At 44.1% G+C, this 27,629-nt stretch overlaps 1 protein-coding gene across 1 annotated transcript; it reads right to left on the reverse strand.

The window, feature by feature from the left end:
• Window positions 1-1,123: 1,123 nt before the first annotated feature.
• tspan7b (tetraspanin 7b) lies at window positions 1,124-26,961 on the reverse strand. Its single transcript, XM_053676642.1, has 8 exons — window positions 26,808-26,961; window positions 6,673-6,861; window positions 6,107-6,181; window positions 5,864-5,959; window positions 5,437-5,592; window positions 5,149-5,232; window positions 4,323-4,405; window positions 1,124-4,240 (listed from the first exon to the last, which is right to left on the reverse strand). Exons 1-7 carry the CDS (start codon window positions 26,886-26,888, stop codon window positions 4,337-4,339), a joined length of 750 nt encoding a protein of 249 aa, XP_053532617.1. The 5' UTR covers window positions 26,889-26,961; the 3' UTR covers window positions 1,124-4,240; window positions 4,323-4,336.
• Window positions 26,962-27,629: the final 668 nt, after the last annotated feature.

Raw genomic sequence — 27,629 nt, forward strand, 5'->3', positions numbered from 1 at the left:
ACTTTGTCAGCAGAACTTCTGCACCATCTGCAGCGGTTATCATTAAAGTGCTAATTGGCTCAATAATTACATATAATAAATATTACATTGATCATATTTTAAAAAAAGCACAAAATGTTACGCGTATTATTTCCTTTGGTTCTTTATTTCTGTATTTCTTTCATTTATTTTTGTCCCTTTTACTCATTTCTTAATTGAATTAGTATAATCTTTAATTATTCATTTATTTACGGAGGTACTAATTATCCATTCTCGCTTTCTTTCATTGACTTCCCCCTCCCTTCTTTATTTCTTAGTTTTTAAAAAAAACAAAACAAAACAAAAAACAACAACAACAACAAAAAAAAAAACCCCCACAAAACTTCAGCTTAATTATTACTCGAAAGACCTTCTCCGTGAGTTCCGTTTTCCAGCAGCATTCTATCGCCTCCTGCTGGTTAAAACCGGAACGACAACACGACACAAAGTCTCAGAAACTGCTTCAGGAAACGTTCACTTGTATGAAAAAAACACACGAACAAAAATAATAATAAGATGCATTTCACTACAGATGACAGAATTCACAAACTCGGCAAGTAAGGTAATTTAAACACCTGAACACTTTTTGAATTTGAAAATGTTTGGACATCTGAAAAGCATGTCTAAAAAACCTCTTAGAGCAGCATTACAATGAGGAGTAGTCAGACATTTAGATAAGCGTACGTAGCCTTAACGCTGAGATTTCAACCTTTAAGCAACGGATAAAAAGTCATTTTCAGACCCTGCAGTGTATGGGTAGCGGGACAGCTAGCTAGCTAACATTAGCATGACGAACGAGACGAACTGTATAAATAGCTCGGTCGCTAGCTAGATACAGTGTGTGTGTGTGTGTGTGTATATAGAAAGAAAATAAGACTTATCGTAAGACTTAAGTGTTAACAATACCTCCGCTTCATCACAGCACACCGTCGGAAAAAGGAAATAATTCGCACCATGATCATTTGTTTTTAAACGTGGTTAATAACTCCGCCCCCAATTACTCTTGGTTCCTGTTGGTCCCAATCTTGAACAAAACTTATATCAGAAACACCGTTTATTGCTACAATAGTGAACATAAAATAAAATCCAGGACAAGAATCAACCGTCAACGATGAAATAACCATTTTTATTAACAGATATCACAGTCGTTTACAATACCAACAGACGTTTTTGCTCACATGCTAGCTGGTGATGCATTTTTAAAAAGTTCCATTTTTTTTTTTTTTATACAAAGTGGCAATATCTGTACGTTTGTCCGGTTTTGGATCGCGTGGTTCGATCCGTTGTTTGTTTGTTTTGCGTATTCACAGACTGTTTATCGCTTTTATCCACTAATTAATACTGAACGGTTCACTGAAACTAGGGGAAGCTGTAAAAAGCAGAATTCATTCATAGAACACAGTCATATTAATCTTAATAAAACCATAAAGAATATCAAAACAAAACCCAAAATCTCACAAACACACATTGAAATATGGAACGTCAGCGCGCGCCGTCGCTCAGTCCGAGATCACAGCCGCTCTCCGTTCCTCTACAAATGCTTCATGAAGTTTGTTTCTTAAACGCACGAGTAAGGTTTTGAGTAAGTCGAGCACACTGTTAGCCGAGCTAGCCGGGCGAACGTGTTAACTAGCCACAATTGCTCACTGGTGTATTTGCGTACTATGGCGCGACTAAAATTAGTGTCTGTTTATTTATTTTTTGTCAAAATCCCAAACTGACCTAGCTAGCTTTGCTAACTTGTTCAAAAACTAGCCAAAATCGCTCACTAGCTGACTAGCATATTTGCATACTAAAGAAAGGGACTCATTTTTAGTTTTGGTCAGAATAAGACTTACCTAACAGGAAAAAAACAAACAAAACAAAACAATAAAACAACCTCAACCTCAACAGTTTTGCTGTTGTCTGTCCAAGAAAATTCACCGGCGTCCATTTAAAAAAAAAAAAATTGCACTAAAACAAATTTTGCGTAGCTGCTAGTACTCCTCAGCAGCTCTTCGCTAGCATCGAAACCTCAAATGCTGCTGGGGTACAATGATTCTAGAACGGGCGAAAGAGAAAACATTTTATTCTGGAAAAGTTCTAGAATCCTGACACGCGACGGCTCGGCTAACGCGTCACGCGATCCGAGATTAGCGAGACAGATTGTCGGATATTTCAGGAAGGCGCTCATCGGACGTCGAGAAATCATCGGGCCGCCAGGAGACGTTTCGTTTCCCGTCGGCGCTCTCCGCCTGAACGCGCACAGAACGTTCGTACGAACGAAGACGTGCGAGAAACCTGTCAAACGGCCGCTAATTTGAATCGTATCAAAGTCGCTTTTCGTGCCGCGCCGTAGTTCGTGTTGTTAGCACACATTATATACCGCGCGCTATAACGTGCACGTAGCACGTGGACTGAAAAACGATTAACGTACGCTCAGAATGAAATTCTCGCACGCTAGCGTCCGTCTTCCGTTAGTACATTTCGGCGCAGTTTTGACAGACGTACAGCTTGAAATTCGTATCGTAATAACAAAAAGTCCGAGGAAGGTTCCCGGGTGGAAACGTTTATTGGGTTACATTTCCACGCGGGTCGAGATCCGTTTTTTTTTTCCCCCCGGACGGAACTCGATCGTTTTTTAAACCCGACGCGATCGACTCGCCGCAAGCCACGAGGTCGTCGGAAGCCGCCGAAGCCGTGATGCGATCAGATTCCGACTTTATCGGGCAAAATAAATCGTACCGTGTCTGTATCACGTTACCCGGAATTCCAAAGCGGAACCCACCAATCGAGAGACGTCACTATCTGTGGATAAGCGCGGTATGAATCCACGTCGCTCGCGCGCCGTCTTGTATTGTGGGATCGGAGAGCCGCTTTGGTTAGAAAAAAAAAAAAAAAAAGAGAACGTGACCTGATTCGCAATGCATTATGGGAACACGAGTTCTTTCCTATCGTTGAACACGATAAGCACACGGCCTCGCTATTTTTCCAGCCGTTTCTATTGCTTAGGAATCGTTTTCACGAGTCGATTCGTCTCGCGGCTGCTTTGTTCTTTGTTGTTGTTTGTTTCGGTTCGGACGCTTTAAGCGGCAGGAGCCGGAATATTTACTTCCGGAAACAGAGGTCGCGGTAAACGTGGGGCGGGCGTGAGGGGTCGGGGGTTGAGCGTTGAGCTCGTTAGCTTACTCGGCATGCGAAATCTAGCTGTCTTTTGCGTGCTGGCTTAGTTACTAAAATGATTCCTTCCGCATCGATACGCGGGTTCGGCGTCAGTACGATTTAAGACGTTTAAAGCAAATCAGATCGGTCTCACACAAACTTAAGGCTGAAACCTGCGGCCGAAAATCCACCGCGTACGCGTTAATCGTACGATCCGCTATCGCTAATCTCGATCTGATGCTCTTCGCAAGCGTGCTACGTTTTTGTATCGGCGGTTTCCGGTATTTTCCGCGGTGATCTCGGACTGAAAGAACCTCGTCGGTATCGTTCGACGTTCGACATGACCGCTTCGTATTCCCTGATCACGTTCTACACCTTCGCGTGACATCATCCCGCTAGTACAAACTAGCTACAGACAGGACGAGCTTCTAAAAAGCAGCACGAGCACGAAAACTCTGTACAAGCTCCGGCAGGATGCTTTTTTTTTAATTTTTTTTTTTAAAATTGATTATTTATTTTTTAAATGGCACTCGGAAAATGGCAGGGCGGAAAAAAAGCGGAAAACGGAACGTAACCTTTCTCCTCCGAAGACGTCACTACGGCGTACGTACAGCGACGACGACGACGACGACGGGAAAAAAAAAGAAGGGAAAAAAAACCCTATAGTGTTATTTTCATCATATTTATTTTTTCCTTAAAACCGTATCGGACAAAGAACTATAGCTACGACGCACTGACGTCAATTAGAGTTCGGTTAATCGATTAAAAACGCAGGCTGGTTTTAAGTGGAACTGCTTCAGCATGCAGGGCTTTGTACAGAGTGAAGTGTGTGTGTGTGTGTGTGTGTGTGTGTGTGTGTAGTAACGATAAGGTTTTCTGAAAGAGAAGCTGGCACACAAAATGCACAATCAGGAATGATACACTACCAGGACGGAGTGAGGCAGAGGAAAAAGGAAGGACAAAAGAAAGGTAGAAGAAGAAGAAGAAGAAGAAGAAGAAGAAGAAGAAGAATGGAGTGTGCTAGTATCTTGGGTTTCCTTCCCAGGTCTCTGAAATGATGTTACACTCTCTTCACAGCTTCCTGAAAAAAAAATACAGCGGTTTAGATAAGAGTGTGTGTGTGTGTGTGTGTGTGTGTGTGTGTGTGTGTGAGTGAGACTGACCTACAGCCACTCTGCTACACCATCTCGTACTGATTAGCCGTGATAAACCGGGACAGACAACATGCCAGCAGCATTCCGATGAGCTGTGGAGAGACAAACACACACACACACACACACACACACACACACACACACACACACACACACATATTAGAGTGCCTACTTATCTAAGAGCTTTCATTGATCTTGGTCGGCCCTTTGCTACCACACAGCACTTACAGGTCATCTAACACCTCTGTGTGTGTGTGTGTGTGTGTGTGTGTATATATGAGTGTGTGTGTGTGTGTGTGTGTGTGTGAGAGAGAATGTGTATGTGTGTGTTTACTAAGCAAAGGATGCAAAAAAAATCCCAGATTTCATTTCAGGTCCATGCTGTCATCGCAGTGCATCATTCACACACACACACACACACACATTCATTCCTCTATTAAGCCTTAACAATGCCCCACCCATATTATTGATGCTCCGCCCACGGAGTATTGACACAGCTGATTGGCTTCACCTTTGATGCTTCATTTTGCACAATGGGAGGAATTTCTTTTCCTGATGCATATCTTAACGCTGTATTTTAATACGTGCTACTGAAATGCGCTCTCTGCTATGTGCATATTTAAATATGTGGTAATTATATGCGCATGCAATTTGCATAATAATCATGACAGCAAAATGGGCATATATATATATATATATATATATATATATATATATATATATATATATATATATATATATAAAAAAGTTGGTTGTATTTGGAAGGCAGCCACACACACACATGCACATACATCCTCTCTCACACACACACACACACACACACACACACACACACCTGTGAGAAGGCGATGCCGAACGTCACTCCAGCGATGATGCCCATGTTAGTCTCAATGAAGGAAGTCACCAGCTCATAACAGCCCTTTAACAAGAGATCAGGTACAGTTTGTGTGTGTGTGTGTGAGTGTGTGTGTGTGTGTATGTGTATTACTTCTACTACTTACTGCTGAGCTTGGTAGAATTGTCAGACATCTCTGTGTGTTTGTTGTTAACTAATTGTTTTCTCCTGGTGAAACGGTGGTTGTGTGTGTGTGTGTGTGTGTGTGTGTGTGTGTGTGTGTGTTACCTGCTGGTGCACTTTGCTAGGCGCTATGGTGGCGTTGCGCAGGTCTGAGGCGATACAGTCGGAAATGTTGGCGCAACAGCTGGGTGGAATCCCGTTAGTGGGGTAATAAACACTGTTGAACCAGCTCGTGTAGTTCAACACACCACAGCAACGCAGCTACACGCACACACCACACACACACACACACACACACACACACACACAGCGAGAGAGAGAGAGAGAGAGAGAGAGAGAGAGAGAGAGAGAGAGAGAGAGAGAGAGAGAGAGGTGGGATGAGTGACGCTATAGTGAGTTCAGACAAAAAGTATCTAGGCCTTGAGGCCAAAACTAAGAAATTATGAAATCCCAAATGTTACACACTTTAATAATTGTTTCTGCTGGATGTGTGTGTGTGTGTGTGTGTGTGTGTGTGTGTGTGTGAACTTACATTCCTCTGCACGTTATCCACAGCCAGACTCCTCTCATCCTTCACATTGTAGTTCAGCACAGCCTCGTTATAGGTCCTCAGGAACGTGCCTTTAATCTGAACACACACACACACACACACACACACACACACACACACACACACGTGATTCAACTCTTCCATGGCCCAACAGATGGCGTCTCCAACTGATGCACCCTGAGTGGTGGCTTTATATGACCATGTGTGTGTGTGTGCGTTTCTCACCTCGTGACGGAAAACAAACCCCGAGATGCCAGCCACCAGCTCAGCCAGGAACACTAGCGAGAGGAACATCGCATACTGAAAAGAAAGAGTAAACAGAGGGAATAAAGACAAAAGCAGAGAGAAAGAAAGAAAGAAAGACAGAAAGAGTGTACGAGAGAGAGAGAGAGAGAGAGAGAGAGAGAGAGAGAGAGGCGTGCAGGTTATTTACAAAGAATCGCTTCACAAATGAGGTGTAAGGAATCCAATTTTTCTTCTTGATAAGTATTTCTGAGGCTTCCAGAAAAAAAGCGAAACTGAAAGTAAAAAGAAACGGCGATAGTTCAGTGTGAAGCTACTTAATAATAAACAGATTCTTCATTCATTGCACAATCCAAAGTGCTCGTAGTCCTGCCCACTCACTTCCTACTGGATTCGAAGAACCGGGTTCGTAAACTCGCGTAGACGACGTCGGCGCAAAGTGAAAGTAAACGCTACCGGAAGTAAATCGCGTCCCTCGTCCTTTCCCCTTCGGTGAATCCGTGGGTCAAGCTAGCTGAAGACCAAGAACGAGCTGGGGATATTCTCACCAGTTTGAGCATCCATGGGCTCCCCCTGCAGGTGGCGAAGCAGCCGAACAGCCCGAAGATGATGATGGTGGTCCCGGTGCCGATGAGGACGTACGGTGCGTTGGTGGAGTTCTCAGCGATAAGGGAGATGTACGGCCCGAGCATGAACTTCCCCCATAGTCCCACGGCGAAGAGGATGGCCCCCGTGATCTGCACACAAACACGAGCATTTAGAAATATACATCTGAACCAGACGATCCCTGAGCACGAGCTTCCACCGGACATATATACATATACTGGGGATTTAACTACACACGAGAGAGGCACGCGATCGGGATGAAAAGATCTTATGCGAGATTAACCAAAATTAGCCCCGCCCACTTCAGACTTGAAAGCAAAGTTTATAAAGGCAAGTTTTTAGACTACTGTGTTCACAAAATCAACACTAACATCATTAGAAAAGGGCTTAAAGTTCCCAAAATACTCCCGCACAGTCCAATTGATCTGGTTAGGAGGACATGAAAAGCCTTTTCTCTCTCTCTCTCTCATATATATATATATATATAAAATAAAGCATCAGTTTATACACTGTGGCTGACTCCGATTCTGATAGAATTCTACTTTTGTTAGTTGTAATTCTGGTGATCGAGCAGCAGAGGGAGCTCAAAGATCTCTCTCACTCTCTCTCTCTCTCTCTCTCTCACCACACACCCACACACACTGTGGTACGCATGCTAAGTGGAAAACCTGCACCACCCTTTCAGCCCAGCAAGAGAGACAAAGAAAGAGAGACATCGACAGAGAGAGAGAGAGAGAGAATGACAAAGACTGAGAGGAAGGGAGGAAGAGAGATCCACTTAGAAAGAGAGAGGTAGACAGAAACCGTGAGAGAGACAGAGAAATGGTGCGAGACAGAGAGAGAGAAATAGTGACAGACATAGACAGGAAGACAGAAAGTGAGACAGCAAGAGAAAGGAAAAGAGAGAGAGAGAGAGAGAGAGAGAGAGAGGATTCCTTATTTACACCTCTCCTTACTGGTTTAGTTGTTTGTTGTTTTTAAGAAAAACTTTATTTTTAAAACGATTAATCTGATTAAACTGGGAATTCCGACTTTCCGGAATTACAGCCGAACAAAACATTAGGTCCGGTTTATACTTCATCGCTTCGTCCATGGAGAGCCGTCTGAAACGAAAACACAACCCCTCCGACCTTTCACAGTCTTTCAGAAGAGTATGAGGATGCTAGCTGCCCATCAAACGAGGGGGCGGGGCGTGCACCGGGCCAATCACAGTACAGATGGGCGGCGGTTTGTGCCTTTTTGAAGTGCCGTGCTCCGCCCCATCCACAATCCCGGCCCTCGGAAAATATAACCAAGTGGTTTCATCTGACGAGGAGCTTTGCATTCAGGGTCTGTGAGACTGCAGCCACAGTACAATACAAACCCTGTGTGTGTGTGTGTGTGTGTGTGTGTGTGTGTGTGTGTGTGTGTGTGTGAGACTGCACGAACACATCAGTCCTGCTCAAAATGTCACGTCCATAAATACAGCTGGATCAGTGAGCTCCAAATCAACACCCCACTCAGGGTAATGATTCAGCATCTGACACTAACTCACACACACACACACACACACACACACTCACTTCCCTCCTTTCAACCCTTCCTTCCTTCTCCATTTACCATAAAAGCGTTATTTGTGATTCAGGTGTAACCATGTGCATTTAACCCATCTCTCTCTCTCTCTGTGGTTGTGTGTCGTCTATTACACACTCACCGACCGCCTCGCCTTCGCCGTGAAAGTGCTAATCAAGGTGTGAAAAAAGGAGTACGGAGAAAACGAGAGAGAACGAGCATCATGACTCAGACTTCCAGGAACGAGCCTGAGAGGGTCGGAATTCTGAATTGATGGATATTAATGGATAATATCTAAATAAAGCTCGGTTTAAACACCTACATTACTCTAAACACTGCATTCAGATCACACAAGAGACAAGACTGATGAAGAAAAAAAAAAGCTGTACAATATCTGAAAAGGATGGCAAACATCTTTAAACAGATGGATGTGTGTGTGTGTGTGTGTGTCTGCGAGCGTGTTTCATGGTCCGCTATAATAAACATGCATTATTGATCGGACATAAATCATTCAGCGCCTCGTCTGTCCTACGCCTCGCCTCAGTGCTCCTCTGCTTTTGTGATTCTCGACAGGGAGTCTTCTAAAATGGAGTCCTATAATTGGCGGAAAATGCGGTGGCGGAAAAAAATCAGTCCTCCTGCGTGTGGAAACTGTTCAGCGCCGTGCCCGAGCTACGTGCCACACCGCTCTCTCTAATGGTTATAATCCACTAGGAGTTCTAATCTGAAACCAACCCCCGGTGTCCTTGACTCAGTACCGTTACTTGATTAAGTTACTTCAGTTATCATCAGTGATTTGGGGAACTCTGACCAAACATGAGGCTTCAGATGATTTATCAAGCCATATTATCAAGCTATCGAGTGGAACTGAAATGTCTGTCGGACACTGTGGTGTCTGCAGCCTGAAGATCAACTGCGCTGTCTCTCACGATATCCGTCAGCGATATCGGGAGCACGATACAATGACGCTATATTGCACACAATCTCACAAACACAATATGTCATTCTTGAAAACTTAGTGGTTAGCACGTTCGCCTCACACCTCCAGGGTCGGGGGTTCAATTCCTGCCGAGGCCCTGTGTGTGCGGAGGTTGCATGTTCTCCTCGTGCTGTGGGGGTTTCCTCCGGGTACTCCGGTTTCCTCCCCCAGTCCAAACACATGCATGGTGGGCTGATTGGCGTGTCTAAAGTGTCCGTAGTGTATGAATGGGTGTGTGAGTGTGTATGTGATTGTGCCCTGCGATGGACTGGCACCCTGTCCAAGGTGTACCCCGCCTTGTGCCCGATGCTCCCTGGGGATAGGCTCCAGGTTTCCCCGCGTGAAGACGGAGTAAGCGGTAGAAGATGGATGGATGGATTTGGCTTCTGGAAACCTCATAGTACAGAATCAGCGCTGGTTAAAGTAGTAAATGACCGACGGGTAGCAGATACGCTTCGGTTTTGGTTCTCTTGCTTTATATCCAGCTTCTTGATGACACAATCATATTTGTCTGAGCAAATTAAGCAGCACAATTACGCAACCTACTGTTCACCTACAATAAGGTCGCTGGTTTCATCCTAGAGCTTGATGGCTGCTCTTGGTGTAACCCTAGATGCTGGTTTATCGTTTGATCATTTGAACGGAGTGAACATCTCTAAATCTGCTTATTACCATCCGAGAAACATAACCAAAATAAGAATTATGCTAACCCAGGTGAATCATTTGATACGCTCTCGATTGAACTACTGTAATATGTTGCTACCCTGTTTCCTCACCAGGAAAAAAAGTGAGAGCACATTACCCCGGTCTTATTGGCTGCCTAAGTTCCTATGGATATGACACTACGAATTGTCTGACATCAGCATATCTTGCCGTCTCGTAAAGCATCACAGCTCATCCTGAACAAATGACACGATCACTAACCCTGCTGCTAATGCTAACCTGTAGATGTAGAAAGCAAAAAAAAGTGTTGCTGCGACTCTCTCTTCGCAGCAGATGAAAGATCCAGTCGATGGCATACAGCTGACCTCTGATAGACTCGACCTGACCGCTGACGCAACCTTTGACATCAGCTGGGTATCTCTCGCTGAATCTCTTTCATTCCCTCCCTCTCACTTTTCTCCAGCTTCCTCATGAACTGCTGTGTGCATGCTGGCATGAATCATCTGCTTCTCAAACAAATAGCAATTTCACTCGGAAGAAACTGCCACATTCATCTTTGACAAGTCATCTACGCCTCCGGTGTTATGCAATTTGGAGCTTTACTTAAGGGAAAGGAAGAAAAAAAAAAATCAATTATGGCACCCGTTGGCGGGGACGACAGTACGTTATAGCAGCATGCATGGGAGTCATGGTAACTCAGCCATTGGCAAGAACTTTTCATTCGAAGGCGAAACGGAGGTTCGACGTTGGCAAGCTTTTCGAGAAGGATGAAGGTGTCACAAGGCCCTGACGTGGGAGAGCGGAAGCAACTTTACATTTAGTATTTATTTTTTTTTATCATTTATGAGGTACGTGGTACAACGACAGCTGATTAGAATGGCCATTTTGACAAGCCGATATTTTAGCCATTTCCTTTATCTTAAAATGCCTGACGCACCTTATCAGAGATCTGCTAAATTTACCTGGACCGTGTGTTAGAGCAGTTGCTCCCCTATGGGCTCTCATGTTCTCCCTGATCTAACACCCATGTCGACTCAAGAAAGCCCTACATTACTGAGTGTATTAGAGCCAGGAAAACAACCAAATATGCGAGACAGGGGTACAACAAGACCAGAGCATTAGAGCAACAGCTGAATTGGATAGCGGACCCTTGATACTGCCCAAGTGGGACCTAAGACCCTTGATGCCTTCGAGCACGAGAAAACACAAGAACTTGTATCGATGACCTTTTCCCTTCGGACTAGCTTTGATCGATGTGTTAGCACTAGGTGTGTAAAGATGACCGGTTAAGATTGTGTGCCAGTGACTGTAAGGTTCCGTGTTCAATCCGCAAAAGTACCAAACCGCAACTATTGGGGTTACAGCCATTCAAAACAAATTGAGCATGGCTTTTTATCCCCAAGAGCTCCAGCTGGAGGAAAACAATCGCCCTGCTAAGGGGTAAACACAGCTAATCAGTTCAAACACAACACTGGCCTGACTCCATTACTAGAAAGCTACCAGCCTAAAGAGTTTATCTTCCTTGTATTTTTTTTGACCAAACACTGCAGTGTGTTCGATCTCAAGGAACAAGATCAAGCAGCTAGGCACTGAGGAACGTAGGGCACTGGAACCACAGCTTTAAACAATATCAGCTTCCTGAACGATGTACACAATGCACATTCAGGTGAAGTCATCCTCTTCCAAGAAGTACCCAGCATTTTCCACATCCAATGACGCGACGGCTCAAGAAACGCAGATTTGATCTCTGCATGCCATTATCAAAGGCCACACTCCCATTAAACACTTCAAGGTTCTGCACATGATCACCAAAGTAATGATCTATAGCAAGATCTCACAGCAAGCACGCACACTGTGTTACACCGCACTAACTGCTAGACAGAGCTTTTTCCAGTTCTGTAGATTCCGTAATGTTTTTACAAGTTGTGCGCCTCTTCGAAAACCAGCGTGTGATGTGACCGTTCCTGCTCAGTATGCACAGCTGCGATGGCAAGACGTGTGTTGAACAAAGAGGAAACTTTCCGCATACATTAGGCCAAAATGGCCACATGCTTTGCATATTCAAAACAAAAGAGCTCCAGAATTTCTCTGAAGACTCTTTCCTTGTTAAATCTAACCAGGTTAAGCTGGTTCTGTTCATCATAATTTAGCCTGCTGCTGCCATGTTTAGCCATGACACTACCCACCACCACGTATTACAAACGAGGTAGTATGATTTCCATCATGGACCTTTTTTATTCGACACTCTTCTTTTGATCACTTAGGTAAACAAAAGCTTCATGTTTATTTTTTAACGGCACGATGGACACTGGTTATCATGGTGAGAGACCACAGACTGAAAGCTTGATGCCATTCAAATGTAATCAAAGACCCCTGATGCCTTCCAAGTAAGACCAAGGACCTTTGATGCTGTCTGAATGACACTGAAGATTCTTCATGCTATTCAAACAGGATCGAACAACACCGATGCCTTCCACATGGCGCCAAATATCGTCTGAATGGGAGAGGGAACTCTTGATACTGTCCAAATGGGAACAAATACCCTCGATGCTTTCCAACTGGGACAGAGGCCCGACGATCGTGTCTGAATGAGACTGAAGACCCTGATGCCGTCCAAATGAGACTAAAGACGCCTGATGCCATCTGATTGGGACTAAAGACCCTTGGTGCCTTCTAAATAGGGCTGAACAACTTGATGTCTTCCAGGTGGGACAGAACATCAGTGATGCCTTCTGAATGGGACAGGAGATCTTCAATGCCTTTTAAAGACACTTGGTACCCCAAAAAAACAAAAAGAAGGACAAAAGAGATGCCTGGATGCCTTCTAAATGGGATAGAAGACTCTTGATTTTCTCTGAACTGGACAGACGCCATCAATGCTTTCAGAAAGGGCAATGTAGGAAGACCGACAGTACTCTGAAGTGCTGATGAGAGCAAGCGTACTGTATACTTGCTGAATATCAAGATGCAAGATAAGATTATATAACCAATTATGTCTAGAATGTAGGTCATGTTTCATATATGGTTCACCCAGTATGGATATAAATACCCTTGACATTATTTCTGTTTACAATACGAGCTGGGATACTGAGGCAAAACACATCACCCTATCGAAAGCGAACCCTGTATCCATGGCAACAGTTATCCCCACACCCTGGTATAACCTCCATCCGGAAACAAGCGCATTAGGTGGATGCACACACACACACACACACACACACGCCCATATCTCTTTCCAGCATAGCTGTATTTGAACATCTCCCTCCCTCCCTTACTGTCTACCCTGTCTCGGTATCAGGTAAACAACATCCTGCAAAACAACACTCGTCCCGCTCCAGTTGGACAGAACGAGATGCTTCTGGAGATGATTCTTGATTCTCTGGCTCGAGTCATAGTGACTCATTATTACACCGTCTGTCCACTTTCCTCTGTCCCTCTGCTTCAGAATCTCTTTTCTGTCTCTCTCTATGACTGATACATGACTTGGTGTTTTAGTGGTTTGCCATTTTTTGGGAACACACCCCTCAAATCAGCCTCTCACCACATGCGCGCGCACACACACACACACACACACACCACATGTGAGAAAAAAGCCAACCACCACACATCACATGTACACACATCAAAGCGAGGATCTAACGCTTCCTCCCGTTTCGGAGAATCCGTGTCTTCACATCTCCGTGTTGCTGTCTCGCTCTCCAAAGGCCTGATCTTCATATGTAGTTCAATCGAAGCCAAAAACGCAGCGCACCACCGAAGCTACAAACCAATGCCGTCACATGCCGTTTTCATACCTTACCCGCTTATGCCATGCTTTTCGAACGACGTCTAATTTTCTCGTTTTGCTGAAGGATGAGATTCTGCCTTCTATGAGGAAAAAAAAAAAACAAACACGTGATGCCTCTTTTAATTTGTCCAAAATAATAAATTGAATGGGATACACTTCACAAGAACGTCGCCTATGAAGGGAGGGACGATAAACGAAAGTGTGCTCAGGACAACACTGTGTGTGTTCAATATTTTGGTGAACGTTGGGACGGGGATCTCACGGGGACCCCGGTGGGTTTCCAGAACAAAGACGGATGGAACATAGTTGATGTTTGGTTCAGCATCTACAGCTGATATCTTTTCCTTGCTGTAATGATGTAAGGTGTACATGACACATGTTGCCCATGTCTGGCCACACCCCCTTCTCTAAGGCAGAGCTGAAGCCTACACCTTTACAAAGCCATGGGTGATACTATCGTCGACCTGCATTAGCTATATTCATAGGCGGGAATGATCGGAAGATGGCAAATAGCACGATCTCATAAACCTACCTTACAGAAATCCTCGGCTCCTCTAAGCGGTATTGAAAATGGATGGATGGAAGGATATAACGGTTAGATGAAAGGATGGATGGATGGATGAATAATGGTTTTAGTTGGATTGATGGATGGATGAACAGTGGTTAGACGGATGATGCACAGATGGATGGATGTATAATGGTTAGCTTTGTGTACGGATGCATGAGCGAATAGATGATGCAGATATGGGTGGATGAACAGATGACTAGAAGACACGATCTCATAAACCTACCTTACAGAAAACCTCGGCTCCTCCATCACGACCAGCTGTTATGTGTTTGTGTTTCTGTCCCCTGAACTCAATCGCTCATCGTGATCCATGCTTCATCGAAAAACAAAAAAAAAGCACCAGTTTCTGTATGACTCATAAGAGCGCTGTTAACATGTCAGCGTCCTCTGTTCTGCGAGTGTGAAAATCCACACTGAGTGTGTATATAACGCCTTTTCTGAAGATCGTGCACTATTAAAATCGCTTCGGGCTCTCGAATCGCCAATTCACACACCAAGAGCTTTTTATAAATCACGCGACTCACACGACAATCACGCTAGCGTTGGATCTGTTTTACATTCGCACCAACTCCGTCTCAATACACTCATCATCCATACCAGTGTCCTGATTGTGTGTAACCGGTGTTTGGTGATTGTACCGTCGTAGTGACCGTTTTGATTGTAGTTACTGCGCGCCCAAGAATGTCTTTTTCCGTCAGCCGTCCTTCAACTGGTGGCCACAAGGAGGCGCCAAGGGAGTCGCAGAAAAATCTCAGAAACAATTCGGGGCCAAGCACCAAAGGTTTGTACCCACCCTGTTGTAATTGTGTTTTCTTCTTGTTTGTATTATTATACTTCCACGTGGGAATTTTCCGCCAACCCACAGAACACTGCGTATGTTGTTGTTTTTGTTTTGTTTTGTTTTGTTTTTTTACATGAAATGTCGCGAGGACAGTCACGGCAGTTTTAGTGTACTTGGTCATTGTTTCTTTACGGGAAAGCCCAGCGAATTAACAACAAAATGGAATTATTTTATTAATTCGACAACGCAAAACACTGAATTACAAGTGTGATCGGCCCTGAGTATCTCGAGTGCCTCGTGGCTGCTTCAAGTTGTGCGGACGAATAATTGTCAGAGCACGATGTAAAAAAAAAAACAAAAAAAAAAAACCCAACGCAATGCAAAATGACAAGATGTGCTGGATCAAGTGCTATTTTAGAAGCTTTATGAGCGTTGAAGCCATTTTGTTGAATTACACCAACGCTGATGTAACTTTTGGACTGAATACGGCCCACAGAATTAAGCCAACGTTATACTGGAACTGCTTCATATCTTCGGTATTGCAGTGAGCCTACATCACACTCTCCTCTTCTGAAACAGTGGACAGATGGACAGCAAGTAATTAGCCTCCATTTCTTGGCCGAGCGAATGTTCAGACAACCTACCCCCACCCCCCGTACGCTAAGGCTTTTAACATCTCTGCTGAAGAGTGAACTCTATGCGGCTTCGTGGAGAAAATGCAATTTGTCCGGTGCACTTGTCCGACCCGGTGCTTAACGGCTATCTGCACCTGTCACACGTCCCTGCGGCTCCAACGTCCGGGCTTTCTCAGGTGACGGAGGAAAAGGAAAGTGTTCGAGGCTCCCAAAGGAAACAGAGATTAAAAAGGAGATCAGAAAGGAGGGAGAGAAAAAGAAAAGGGATCAAAGGAACAAACGAGGGAAAAAGAAGGAAAGAACAGGAAGGAGAAATGAAAGATGTAGAGAGGGAAAAATACAAGGAAAAGAGGGAGACCACGGAATAAAAATAAGAGACAGAAAGTGAGACGGTGCATGGTGAGTATGAGGGGCTCCTGGAGGAGAAAGTGACGAGAAAAAAAAAGTCAAACAAGCAGAAAGAAGAGGGATGTAGAGATCGAGTGACGGAGACAGAAAAAGATGTGAAGTGTGTGAGCAGCTGCTCCTGTTCCTGCTCTCTGAGCTGAGCCGCGCTGGAGGACACATCAGTCTTTATCACACGGCTGCAGTGGAAAGCCAGTGAAGGGGGAAAGCGGGGCTGTGGCTCATTATTCAACAAGTCAACAGGCTGAGAAACAGAACACGATGGATGGATGTGATAATGGCTAGACGGATTGATGGACAAATAGATGAATGACAGAACGGTTCCATGGATGGAGAGATAATGTTTAGATGGATGGATTAATATATGGATGGATGGACACACCTCCGTGGCCCTGTGTGTGCAGAGTTTGCATGTTCTCCCCGTGCTGCGGGGGTTTCCTCCGGGTACTCCGGTTTCCTCCCCCAGTCCAAACACATGCATGGTAGGCTGATTGGCGTGTCCAAAGTGTGTGAATGTATATGTGATTGTGCCCTGTGATGGATTGGTTTCCGATGGAGCCCGATGCTCCCTGGGATAGACTCCAGGTTCTCCGTGACCCTGAAGGATAAGCGGTATAGAAAATGGATGGAAGGATATAACGGTTAGATGAAAGGATGGATGGATAGTGGTTATATGGATGATGCATGGATGGATGAATAATGGTTTTAGTTGGATTGATGGATGGATGAACAGTGGTTAGATGGATGATGCACAGATGGATGGATGTATAATGGTTAGCTGGGTGTACGGATGCATGAACGAATGGATGATGCAGATATGGGTGGATGAATAGATGACTACATGGATAATGGTTATATATATAGATGGATGGATGGATGGATGGCAGAATGGATACATGAATGGATAGATATGAGTTAGATGAAAAGATGGATGGATGATGGTTATATGGATGGACGGATGGATTGATGGATGGCAGAATGGATGCATGCACCATCCATCCATTCATATGTGCATCCATCTTTCCAATCATCAGTTCATCCATCCATCCATTCATGAACGGATACATGGATACATGGATTAATGGAAAGATGGATGGATGCATGAATAGATGGATGAACAGATGATGGTTGGCACAGTGGATGTATTGATAGATAAAGCTTAGTTGAATGAGTTAATGGATGGATGGATGGATGGATGGACGAATGGACAAATGGGATAACAAATTTTGTACCTTAACCATTTAGAGCTTCCCATACGAGTGGACTTGTGAGAATTCCCGTGTTTTTATGACATTTTTTGATCCGATAAAACAACACTAAGGTTAAGTATCTCCATCACGACCTACACTGATCTTCTTGCACATTAAATGATCAAATCTTTGTACTTAATCTACACCTTACTTAGTTTGCCTATCACTAGCGTCAGGTGAGAATCAGGTGACATTAGCACTTGCTAAAACAGTCACACATGAAGGTGTGACGAATAAACAGCTGTGGCGTGCTGCTTTCCAACAGGGAAAAACAGAAGCCGAGCTCCAGACCCACATTTCACATCAAACCCAAAGCCATGACAAGTTGTACACGAGCATTTAGCACCTCAGTGTAAGCAAAAGGCTAATAATAGCCTGTCTTTAATTAGCAGTCACACGTAAAACTAGTCACAGCCCCACAGCTTTAGCATTACCGATAGCGTAGCGGCTCCCGTCTTCCAACGGAGGCAGATGGGAATTCCAGTCATCTTCAAATTCCACAATCGCGGACTAATTACAAGGTCGGTTAAGTCACCTCGGGACCTCTCTGACCTTTCTGCTCTCGGAAACTGGAACAGGAACTCCAATGAGCCACTTTCCTGCTGTCTCTAAGGCGGCCATTTCGAAATGCACTCATAAGTCCTCAAGCGTCCTTGGTGAATGTTTGGACGTGGCATGTAGCCAGACGCCGGAGTTAAAATAATCGCTTGGTTCATAAAAATATCAAGCCGGCTAATGTTATGACGTGATGCGAGTGCTAACTTTAACGTTCACGACGTATTTACTTAATACTACTTAATTTAGCCCTTGAGAGGCTGATGATTGGGAACCTTGTTAAAGGTGTTCAAGAACCTTACGCACTAAGGCCAGCTCATCTTCGCCAAACAGACCCCTCCCCTTTAAGCGTTACCGTGTTCCCGTAAACGTTTGGACCGATGACTTGAAGTACTCGACTGAACCTGTCCTATAATCCCGATGACAGTTCTCCGCTCGTCTGGGTACTTCAACAGCTCTGCTAACTACCCTGACATCGATTTTTCACTCGCAACGGTTTGAGGATGCTGAAACTTAAATCTGTCCAGCTTACCACACACACACAAACACACATACAAGAATGCTAATAATAAATGCTAGCGTAACATGATGCGTCTCTTCAAAGCTTTCAGGCCGCATCCGTTTGTCTTTTGATGGCTATTTAATGGCTGTAGCGTCTGAAGTGGAACACGCACGCACAGATATGAGCTAGCGCTTAACAAGCTTAATGAGCGCCAACAAAGTGCTTTCGCTAAACACACACACACAAACAAATATATTTGAAAAAATCCACCGCCTTGCCTCCGTCTTCGATTTTGTTATAGCACCATTACTGGGTGCAGGACTTTGATCATCCCACGTTTAACGAACAAGCTTCTGGAGTGGCGAAATCGCAGGGCTGAATGAGGACGAGGCCAATTAGGGCTGTGTTCCAATCCAATCCAGTTCTTTTTTCTTATAAAACGTGGAAGAAGCCAGCACAGCTGGAAATTTGTAATAATTCGCAGTATTTGTTACTCTGCCTATAGTTTGATCGTTTTGGTAGTTCCTAGCGCTTGGTTCGTCTTATTGCTGCTAGCGTCTTAGCTAACGTCCTGATTATTGATGGTCTGTTTGGGTTTCCGCTAAAGGAAAATCTGGTTAGCGCTGTTCTTTCTTCTTTCGTTGGTTTCTTTCAGTTTAATCGACTCGTCTGTTTTAATAAATAGCGGTAAAGTGTCTACATATGAAATATGATGATGTACCGAAAACCACCGTGCTGTTGGTAAAAAAAACGTCGTACCGCGAGTACCATAACAGCTGTGTATGTTTGTTGATGTGAAAGCTTCCATGTGGAACTGCAGGTCTGAGCCTTTCCAGCTCCCGTCCATAAGCGGACCTGGGGCAGAGAAGTCTCCGGTCTAAATTAACACCGGGATGCCAGCTCGGTCCCCGAGCTCAGATTACGTGTCAACTGATATTATTAAATCTGCTTACGTAAGACAACACCTTCCACGTGGGAATATCTAGCCTGGCTTGGAAACACCTCACAGGGATCTTTCGCTCACTGAGGACGGACTCGGCGTGTGTATCTGTCACAGCGTTTTTTAACAGCTTCATTTGAACTGGAGCCACAAACGCAAGAGCAGAGGAACTTCAGTCTTCGGGCTTTTTAAAGTACTCACTGTATTTCAGAAGATGGCATGCCACATTGCTTCCGCTTTCTTTTTTTATAGGTCGAGTATGCATAATTTATGGAACATTCAGTATTGTGTGTGATTATCGAACGAATCAGGCCACAGATCCCACCCACAACGCCATCGTTACCGATCGGACCGCGGTTTCCTCCCCCGGTGCCACTGTATAGTACCTCCGGGATCGGAGCGATATTCGGAGGAGAGTGCAATTTTTCAAAATTACCACAACTTTTCCGCAGATCTGGGCTGAGACGCGTCATGTGACATCATCACAACACGCATTCAGCCAGTGCCTTCTTCGACTCACGTGCGTCAAACATGAGTACAGCTAAAAGCTCTCGCTTACCGACAAACATCGTTGTGAAAGAATTTCATGCGATTGCAATTTAGCCAATTTACGTAGCTTTCTGCCTAAATAAGTAAATAAATAGATAAATAAATAAATAAATAAACCTCCGCAAGTTGCATCGCAAATTTTTAAAAAAGCCGTAGCAACATCAAGCATTTTTGGCCGCAACAAAAAATGCAGCAGAATTCTGTACGCACTGACTAAAACCAATCAGACCACAGTTCCCGCCCCTAATTCCACCGTAACCAACTGGACCACAGTTCCCGCCCTATATTCCGCCGTAACCAATTGGACCATTAGTTCCCGCCCTAAATTCTGCCGTAACCAACTGGACCACAGTTCCCGCCCCTAATTCCGCCGTAACCAACTGGACCACAGTTCCCGCCCCTAATTCCGCCGTAACCAACTGGACCACAGTTCCCGCCCCTAATTCCGCCGTAACCAACTGGACCACAGTTCCCGCCCTTAATTCCGCCGTAACCAACTGGACCACAGTTCCCGCCCCTAATTCCGACCGTAACCAACTGGACCACAGTTCCCACCCTTAATTCCGCCGTAACCAACTGGACCACAGTTCCCACCCTTAATTCCGCCATACCCAGTCCAAAACTGTATTACATCTATGTCTCTAAAAAGAACCTACAAGCTGCAAGATTAAAGTTTAATTCATGCTTCGTATTTTTTTTTTTGCATATATAATGAGAGGGGCGCGGTCCGTGACGTTATGCGGAGGAGAAAGTGAGCCGAACCGCAAGGTAAAACTGCATTCCCTTTGCTGCTTGCCCTGATGTTCGCCCATCACTCTGTCTATTATCTGCTGCGGAAGAGAGCGTGCGTGGGGTTGAGGATGAGGACGAGGACGAGGATTCGGAGGCAGTCGCAAGCCGAACCAATCAATCGTGTCATTTTCTCATCAAGCCTGGGGCTGGAACAGGAGAGATAGAGACAGTGTGACTGCGAGGGTAACACACACTCGCGCACACGCTCTCTCTCTCTCGCGCGCTCTCTCTCTCTCTCGGGCAGTGCAGATAAAGCCTGCTCTGTGTGCTGGCCGTGCCTGCTGGGGAACATTACGGAAAAGCAAAGCAAACACAATTATCATCGTACAGACACACTCCGAGAGCCAGAGAGCGCTCCATAAACCCGAAAGGTCCTGCCTCGCGCTGTATCGTTAGCATCGTTCCGTCCCATTGACCCAGATGCGTTAATGAGCTAGACAGAGGGACTAAAATCACATTTCTGTTTCATGCTGACAAACATATTCTCATTCCGGAAGATCATCTCTGCAGTATGTAAATATAACCGATTTATCAGCGAAGTCATTAGCACATTATTAAAAAAAATTTTTTTTAAAGCAATGCTCTACTTTTAGTAATAAGTCACGTATTATTAAGCACCCGTGAGGCCTGGAGGTAGAGAGTTATTACATATTATACAGCAAAAATGATTATACAGCGCTGGAGAACTGAATCTGGGTCAGCAGACATGGGAGAGATGCATCAGGGGTCAGGATTAGAGAAGGACAGGGGGGCGTGGGGGGGGGGGGGGGGCTTTGCATTATTTGAGATTTTTCTATGCTGTAACAACCACTACGCTGCGTTCACAGGGACAGGAACGAGAAAAGCTCACTAGAGTTGGATTTGAATGAAAAAAATGCTCTTACATAAACCTGAGTTGCTCACTCTGGCGTCGAGACTGAAGGAGTTCCCCAGTGACGCAAGGGAAAAAATATCGTTCCCGCCCACAAATGACGAAGTCTTGAGGAACATAAGAAGCATAAGAAACATAAGGAGCATAAGGTGCATGTGGAGCATAAGGAACATGAGGAGCATAAGGAGAATAAGGAAATGAGGAACATGAGGTGCATAAGGAGCATGAGGAGCATGAGGAACATGAGGAGCATGAGGTGCATAAGGAACATGAGGTGCATAAGGAACATGAAGAGCATGAGGAGCATGAGGTGCATAAGGAACATGAGGAGCATGAGGAACATGTGGAGCATGAGAAAAATGAGGAGCATGAGAAAAATGAGGAGCATAAGGAGCATAAAGAACATGAGGAGCATGAGGAGCATAAGGAACACGAGGAACATGAGGAGCATAAGGGGCATGAGGAACATGAGGAGCATGAGGAACATGAGGAGCATAAGGAGCATAAAGAACATGAGGAGCATAAGGAGCATGAGGAACATGAGGAGCATGAGAAACATGAGGAGCATAAGGAGCATAAGGAACACGAGGAACATGAGGAGCATGAGGAGCATGAGAAACATGAGGAGCATAAGGAGCATAAGGAACACGAGGAACATAAGGAGCATAAGGAATATGAGGAGCGTAAGGAGCATAAGGAACACGAGGAATATGAGGAGCATGAGGGACATGAGGAGCATAAGGAACATAAGGAACACGAGGAACATGAGGAGCATGGTGGACAGAGCTCTCAGCTCTCACACACCATGTCTGAACATTTCAGGCATCTAAAATCAGCTGTCGCGCTACGTATCACACAGCCGCTAAATTCCTAACACGGTAGATCAGATTGCAGGAAGAAGAGGGACGGCACTCACACACACACACACACACACACACACACACACTTTTCTGTATTAATGCTGTCCAGCACATGGCAGTTGATCGTTTATGGAATAATAATCCACACCGGTGTTACAGGTCACAAGGGATCACGGTACGAGTTTAATTACACGGGCGTCGTTACTGACTGATACGCGCTGAAGGTAAAGGTCACCGTGAAGGTCACCGTGAAGGTCCTGCTCTGGTTTTATGGCCAAGCTGAGAGCAGTCATATTATTATAGTAATATTAAATCTAGCATAAATGATCCAGATGACCGTTCCTGTCAGTAGAATAAAGGATAGACTGAGTAACGTATAGACAGATATACAGCCTAATGCATGGAGACAGAGAGAGAGACAGACAGACTGACCGACAGAGCGATACATATACAAATACAGAGAGAGACAGACAGATTAACCGATAGAGAGATACATATACAAATACAGTGAGAGAGACAGACAGATTAACCGATAGAGAGATACATATACAAATACAGTGAGAGAGACAGACAGATTAACCGATAGAGAGATACATATACAAATACAGAGAGAGAGACAGAAAAACATGATGGCGAGACAGACAGTCAGAATATGTCTACTGGATAGAAGTATAAAAGATAGTCATAATGAGACAGAAAGAAAGAAGGACAGACAGGACAGACATGACGGACAGACAGACAACCTGAACAGAAAGACAGATAGGCAGATGAATAAACAGCCTGACGGAGTGAACAGATAGACAGATTAGTGAAAAGAGAGATAAACAGACAGGCAGACAGACTACTGCACAGACAGACAGAGAGACAGGTAGCTTGACAGAAGAATAAATTGACAGACAGACAGGCAGCTCAATAGACAGACAGACAGCTAGATAGATATACTGATAGATAGCTGCACAGAAAAAGAAATAGACAGACAGACTACTGCACAGACAGGCAGAGAGACAGACAGACAACTAGATACAGACAGACAGAGAGACAAACAGACAGCTAGCTAGACAGACAGAGAGACAGCTAGATGGATATATTGATAGATAGCTTGAAGGAAGAATAAATAAACTGACAGACAGAAAGACTACCGCACAGACAGATAGAGCCAGACACACAACTAGATAGACAGACAGACAGACAGACAGAGAGAGAGACAGACAGACAGCTAGATAGATATATTGATAGATAGACAGAAGAATAAATAGACAGACAGCCAGATAGAGAGACAGAGAGCTAGATAAACATATTGATAGACAGACAGACAGATACAGAGACAGACAGCTAGATAAATATATTGATAGATAGACTGACAGACGAATAAATAGACAGACAGACAGATAGACACAGACAGACAGATAGAGAGACACAGACAGACAGATAGAGAGACACAGACAGACAGATAGAGAGACACAGACAGACAGATAGAGAGACACAGACAGACAGATAAATATATTGATAGACAGACTGACAGACGAATAAATAGACAGACAGACAGAGAGGTAGACAGACTACTAAACAGACATCTAGTTAGCTTTATAGACCCGTACATTAATTACCGTTAATTGCGATGTAGCCGTTCGCTTAAACGAATGCTTTAAGACCGAGCAGAAGCCTCTGCCTCTGCAATCCCATTGGCTGGCGCTCACCGTCTGCGTTCTGGTTTCAGCAAATGGGCTCGGCGAACGCATACAACTTTCACCGTGGCGTGGCTGTTGGCACCAGACGGGCTGGTTTGAGTATTTCAGAAACTGATGTCCAGGATTTTTTTCCGACACAACACTCTCTAGGGTTTACACAGACATGTGCGGAGAAACAAAAGACGTTGAGTGATGGACAGCTCTGAGGGTGGGAACGCCTTGTTGATTGAGATCAGGGGACAATGGCCAGACTGGTCTGAGCTGGCGGGAAGGATATAGTAAGGCACATATAACCGTCTATACAGCCGTGGTGAGCAGAAAAGCATCTCAGCATGTACAAAACGTTGAACCTTGAGGTCGATGAGCTACAACAGCAGAAGTTCACATCGGGTCCCAATTCCTGACTGTATATTTAATGCTGCATTCAAACCGAACTGTTGAGGCAAAAAAACACACAGAACACTCGCAAAAAAAAAAAAAAAAAAACTGTTGCTAGGCAACTGGGAAATATGGCTTGTCACTGTATAAGCTAGCTAACGACTGAGGCTAATGACACAGCTAGCTAGGACACGCCGTGAACATTTATACGGACGACAGAGGGGACCCCGATTTGTCAGGGATATCGACGTTTACCTCGTGCGTGTTGTGAAATCACTGAGAAAAGACTACGTTTACTCCGTATTTACGCTTTAGGATCGACTTTAGGATCACGACTTGTGAGCGCGGGAAAGTTTCGACTTCGGGAGTTAACGAGACACCCGATGTAGTGCACTGTATGGTGTAAAATCTATATCTTGCCGTTTGAGATACAGCCTGCTACTCAGTATATAAGCGCACTAGATGAAGTACAGCGAGTGCGCCATGTGAAGTGCCCTAGATTGCGTCTAATATAGTTGTTATTACGCAATAACGAGCTGTTATGTGAGCCGTAGTAATTGAAAGCCTGGTAGGCTGCAGTTAAACTGCCATTATGGTATTATGAGTGTGTGTGTGTGTGTGTGGTTGGATGTCCAGATGCTGTGTGCTCACTCATTCAGAACTCCAACGTAACTGCTGTAACACCACACACACACACACACACACTCAAGTCATTCAGCATTATTTGCAACTTATTGCTTGTGGGCGTGGCCTGTACAGCTAGCTAGCTGAACACAAACTAAATAACAATCAGTGTGTTTGTTTTACGTGTTCAGCTTCATTAGATTAGATCAGCATTCCAATCAGATTTATTCATAACTTTATTCTCTATCCACATTTAACGAGAAGTCGTTCTTCCTTTTTACTTTGATGTTGATGGGTTTTTTTGTTTTGTTTTTTACATCAAACAGTAAACAAATCTCAGATCAAATCGAGCTTACTGCACATACTGTACATAGAAAATGAAGAATCACTTGCTAATGTAAATATACCATAGGGTTACCCCACACAGTGTCCTATAGGATGCTCGAGACCGTGCTTAATCCGAAATCACTAGTTTTATATACAATTTATTTTATAGTATTTATGCATTATGTTTATGGATACACAAAAAGCACCCAATTAAACTACAGTCCTACATTAATAATATTTATTCTGGTGTGTGTGTGTGTGTGTGTGTGTGTGTGTGTGTGTGTGTGTGTGTGTGTGTATTGGGTTCTTTTCTGTTTTGGACAAACAGTTGTTTTAGTCTGAAATTTATATTTGTAACACTCAGTTTTTGGAATTTATTTTAAATAAACAAAAAAATGGTACTGAAAGCTTGCCCCGCCCCCATCCAATTAATCGGGGGGAAAAATCGGCCAACTAATCGATTATGTAAATAATCGTTAGTTGCAGCTCTAATATATATATAAATATATATATATATATATATATATATATATATATATATATATATATATGGAGTGGGACAGTACATCCTAAATAGGGTGTAGGAGCCATCATTCCTAGTGTATCCTATAGAGCCATTTTGGACATATAGTGTGCGATCACTTTATTCCCTATGTAGTGCACTGATATAGGGGATATAGATACAGGGTGTTGGAGCAATACTTCAACGTTTTTATTCAATATCATTTTATGTGCATTCTTATATAAGGAGTAGAGCATTGCATCCTGAATCGTTACACTGTGGAAATATAGTGCACTACTGTACATAAGGTATAAGTGCAATCCATTCATACCCTATGTAGGCATATATAGTGCACAATATTATATATTTATAAATATTTTTTTTAGCCATAATTTTATAAGGAGTAAGAGCTAACGCATCGCATAGGGACACAAAGGGTGTGTATTGATTTCAAGCCATAAGTAGTGAATGAAGGAAGGGAGCAGGGAGCTATTCGGGATGCGTGCACGAGCTAGATTTTAAAGTGCATATTTATTTATTTATTTATTTATTTATTTAGCACGGAGAGAGACAGGTGATGGGTTTAAATAATAATAATATCGTAATTATAATAAGTATGTAGCGCACGTATTATGAACCTACACCAATCGTAATGCGACAAAACATTTTTTTTTTTTTTTTTTAAATAAACCTAACGCAATAACGTTCTATAACAAGCGCGCTCGTGCCCGTCTCACGAGCCGCGCGCTTGTTTATCCAGCAGTCGCAGTCGCGTGACATAACGGTGAGGGTATTTATCGACAGAGAAAAAAGTAAATAGTCCGCGCGGGCACATCGCGAGAGGCCGCTTTCCAACGCTGCGTCACTCACCCAGAACACGAAGGAGTAGACGACGAGCAGGGTTTTCAGACACGTTATCACGGGCTTGGTCTCCATTCTCCTCGATGCCATACTACAGTGAACGGGAGGTGCGGTGCGCGCGCTGCTCTCGCTCTGCCTCTCTCAGCGCTGCCGCTCTATACGCATCACCCAATCAGAGAACGCGCTGCCTCACAATGTCCCGCCCATGCTGTGACGCTAACGCCCCCACCACGCTTGTTGGGAATCACGTGACAGTGCGACAAGGGCGATGGCAGGTGCATTAGCATCAGCGGGACACAAAACACACGCATACTACTATACTAACCAGTACACATTAGTGAACCAATCCGGTTTTATATTTATTTATTTATTTGTTTATCGTGTACTCTTGATGTACTACCTTAATAAAAAGTGTGTCACAACAGGAAATCAACTAGGCTTGTATGCAATTTAAGACGAACCACAGTTTGACCTGCTGCGGCATTGCCACGGCAACCGACAGAGCAACCGGTCTACTTTGCCGTACTGTTCAGTGCGCTAGTATGCGAAACATTGCTAGTTCTGTTGACCTACACATTCATACTTAAATACTATTTTGTATGCTAGTGCGCAATTTTAAACGTAGGCACAGACCGTCTTTTCTTCTTCTTCTTCATTGAAGGACCAGCAAATTCCCTGTTTTAAGATATATATTTTTTCATTTTATGCTCTTATTTGTTTATTAGTTGTTTAAAATAAATAAATAAAAATAAAAAAACTCGTCCCTACTAGTTTCCAGTCACAGGTAGCCACATTAGCAGGGAGATTATTATTGCTCTTCATGTGTGATTT

The sequence above is a fragment of the Ictalurus punctatus genome, chromosome 27, assembly GCF_001660625.3.
Source record: "Ictalurus punctatus breed USDA103 chromosome 27, Coco_2.0, whole genome shotgun sequence".
NCBI classification, from domain to species: Eukaryota; Metazoa; Chordata; class Actinopteri; order Siluriformes; family Ictaluridae; genus Ictalurus; species Ictalurus punctatus.

What these genes read in the sequence shown, in the direction of transcription:
- tspan7b (XM_053676642.1), bottom strand. Translation starts at nt 26,888, where the DNA reads ATGGCATCGAGGAGAATGGAGACCAAGCCCGTGATAACGTGTCTGAAA. An exon ending in GCCCATGGATGCTCAAACTG is followed by an intron (nt 6,182 to 6,672) that starts GTGAGAATATCC and finishes CTTTCTTTTCAG; the next exon opens with TATGCGATGTTCCTCTCGCT. An exon ending in TCGGCATCGCCTTCTCACAG is followed by an intron (nt 4,406 to 5,148) that starts GTGTGTGTGTGT and finishes GTCTCTCCACAG; the next exon opens with CTCATCGGAATGCTGCTGGC.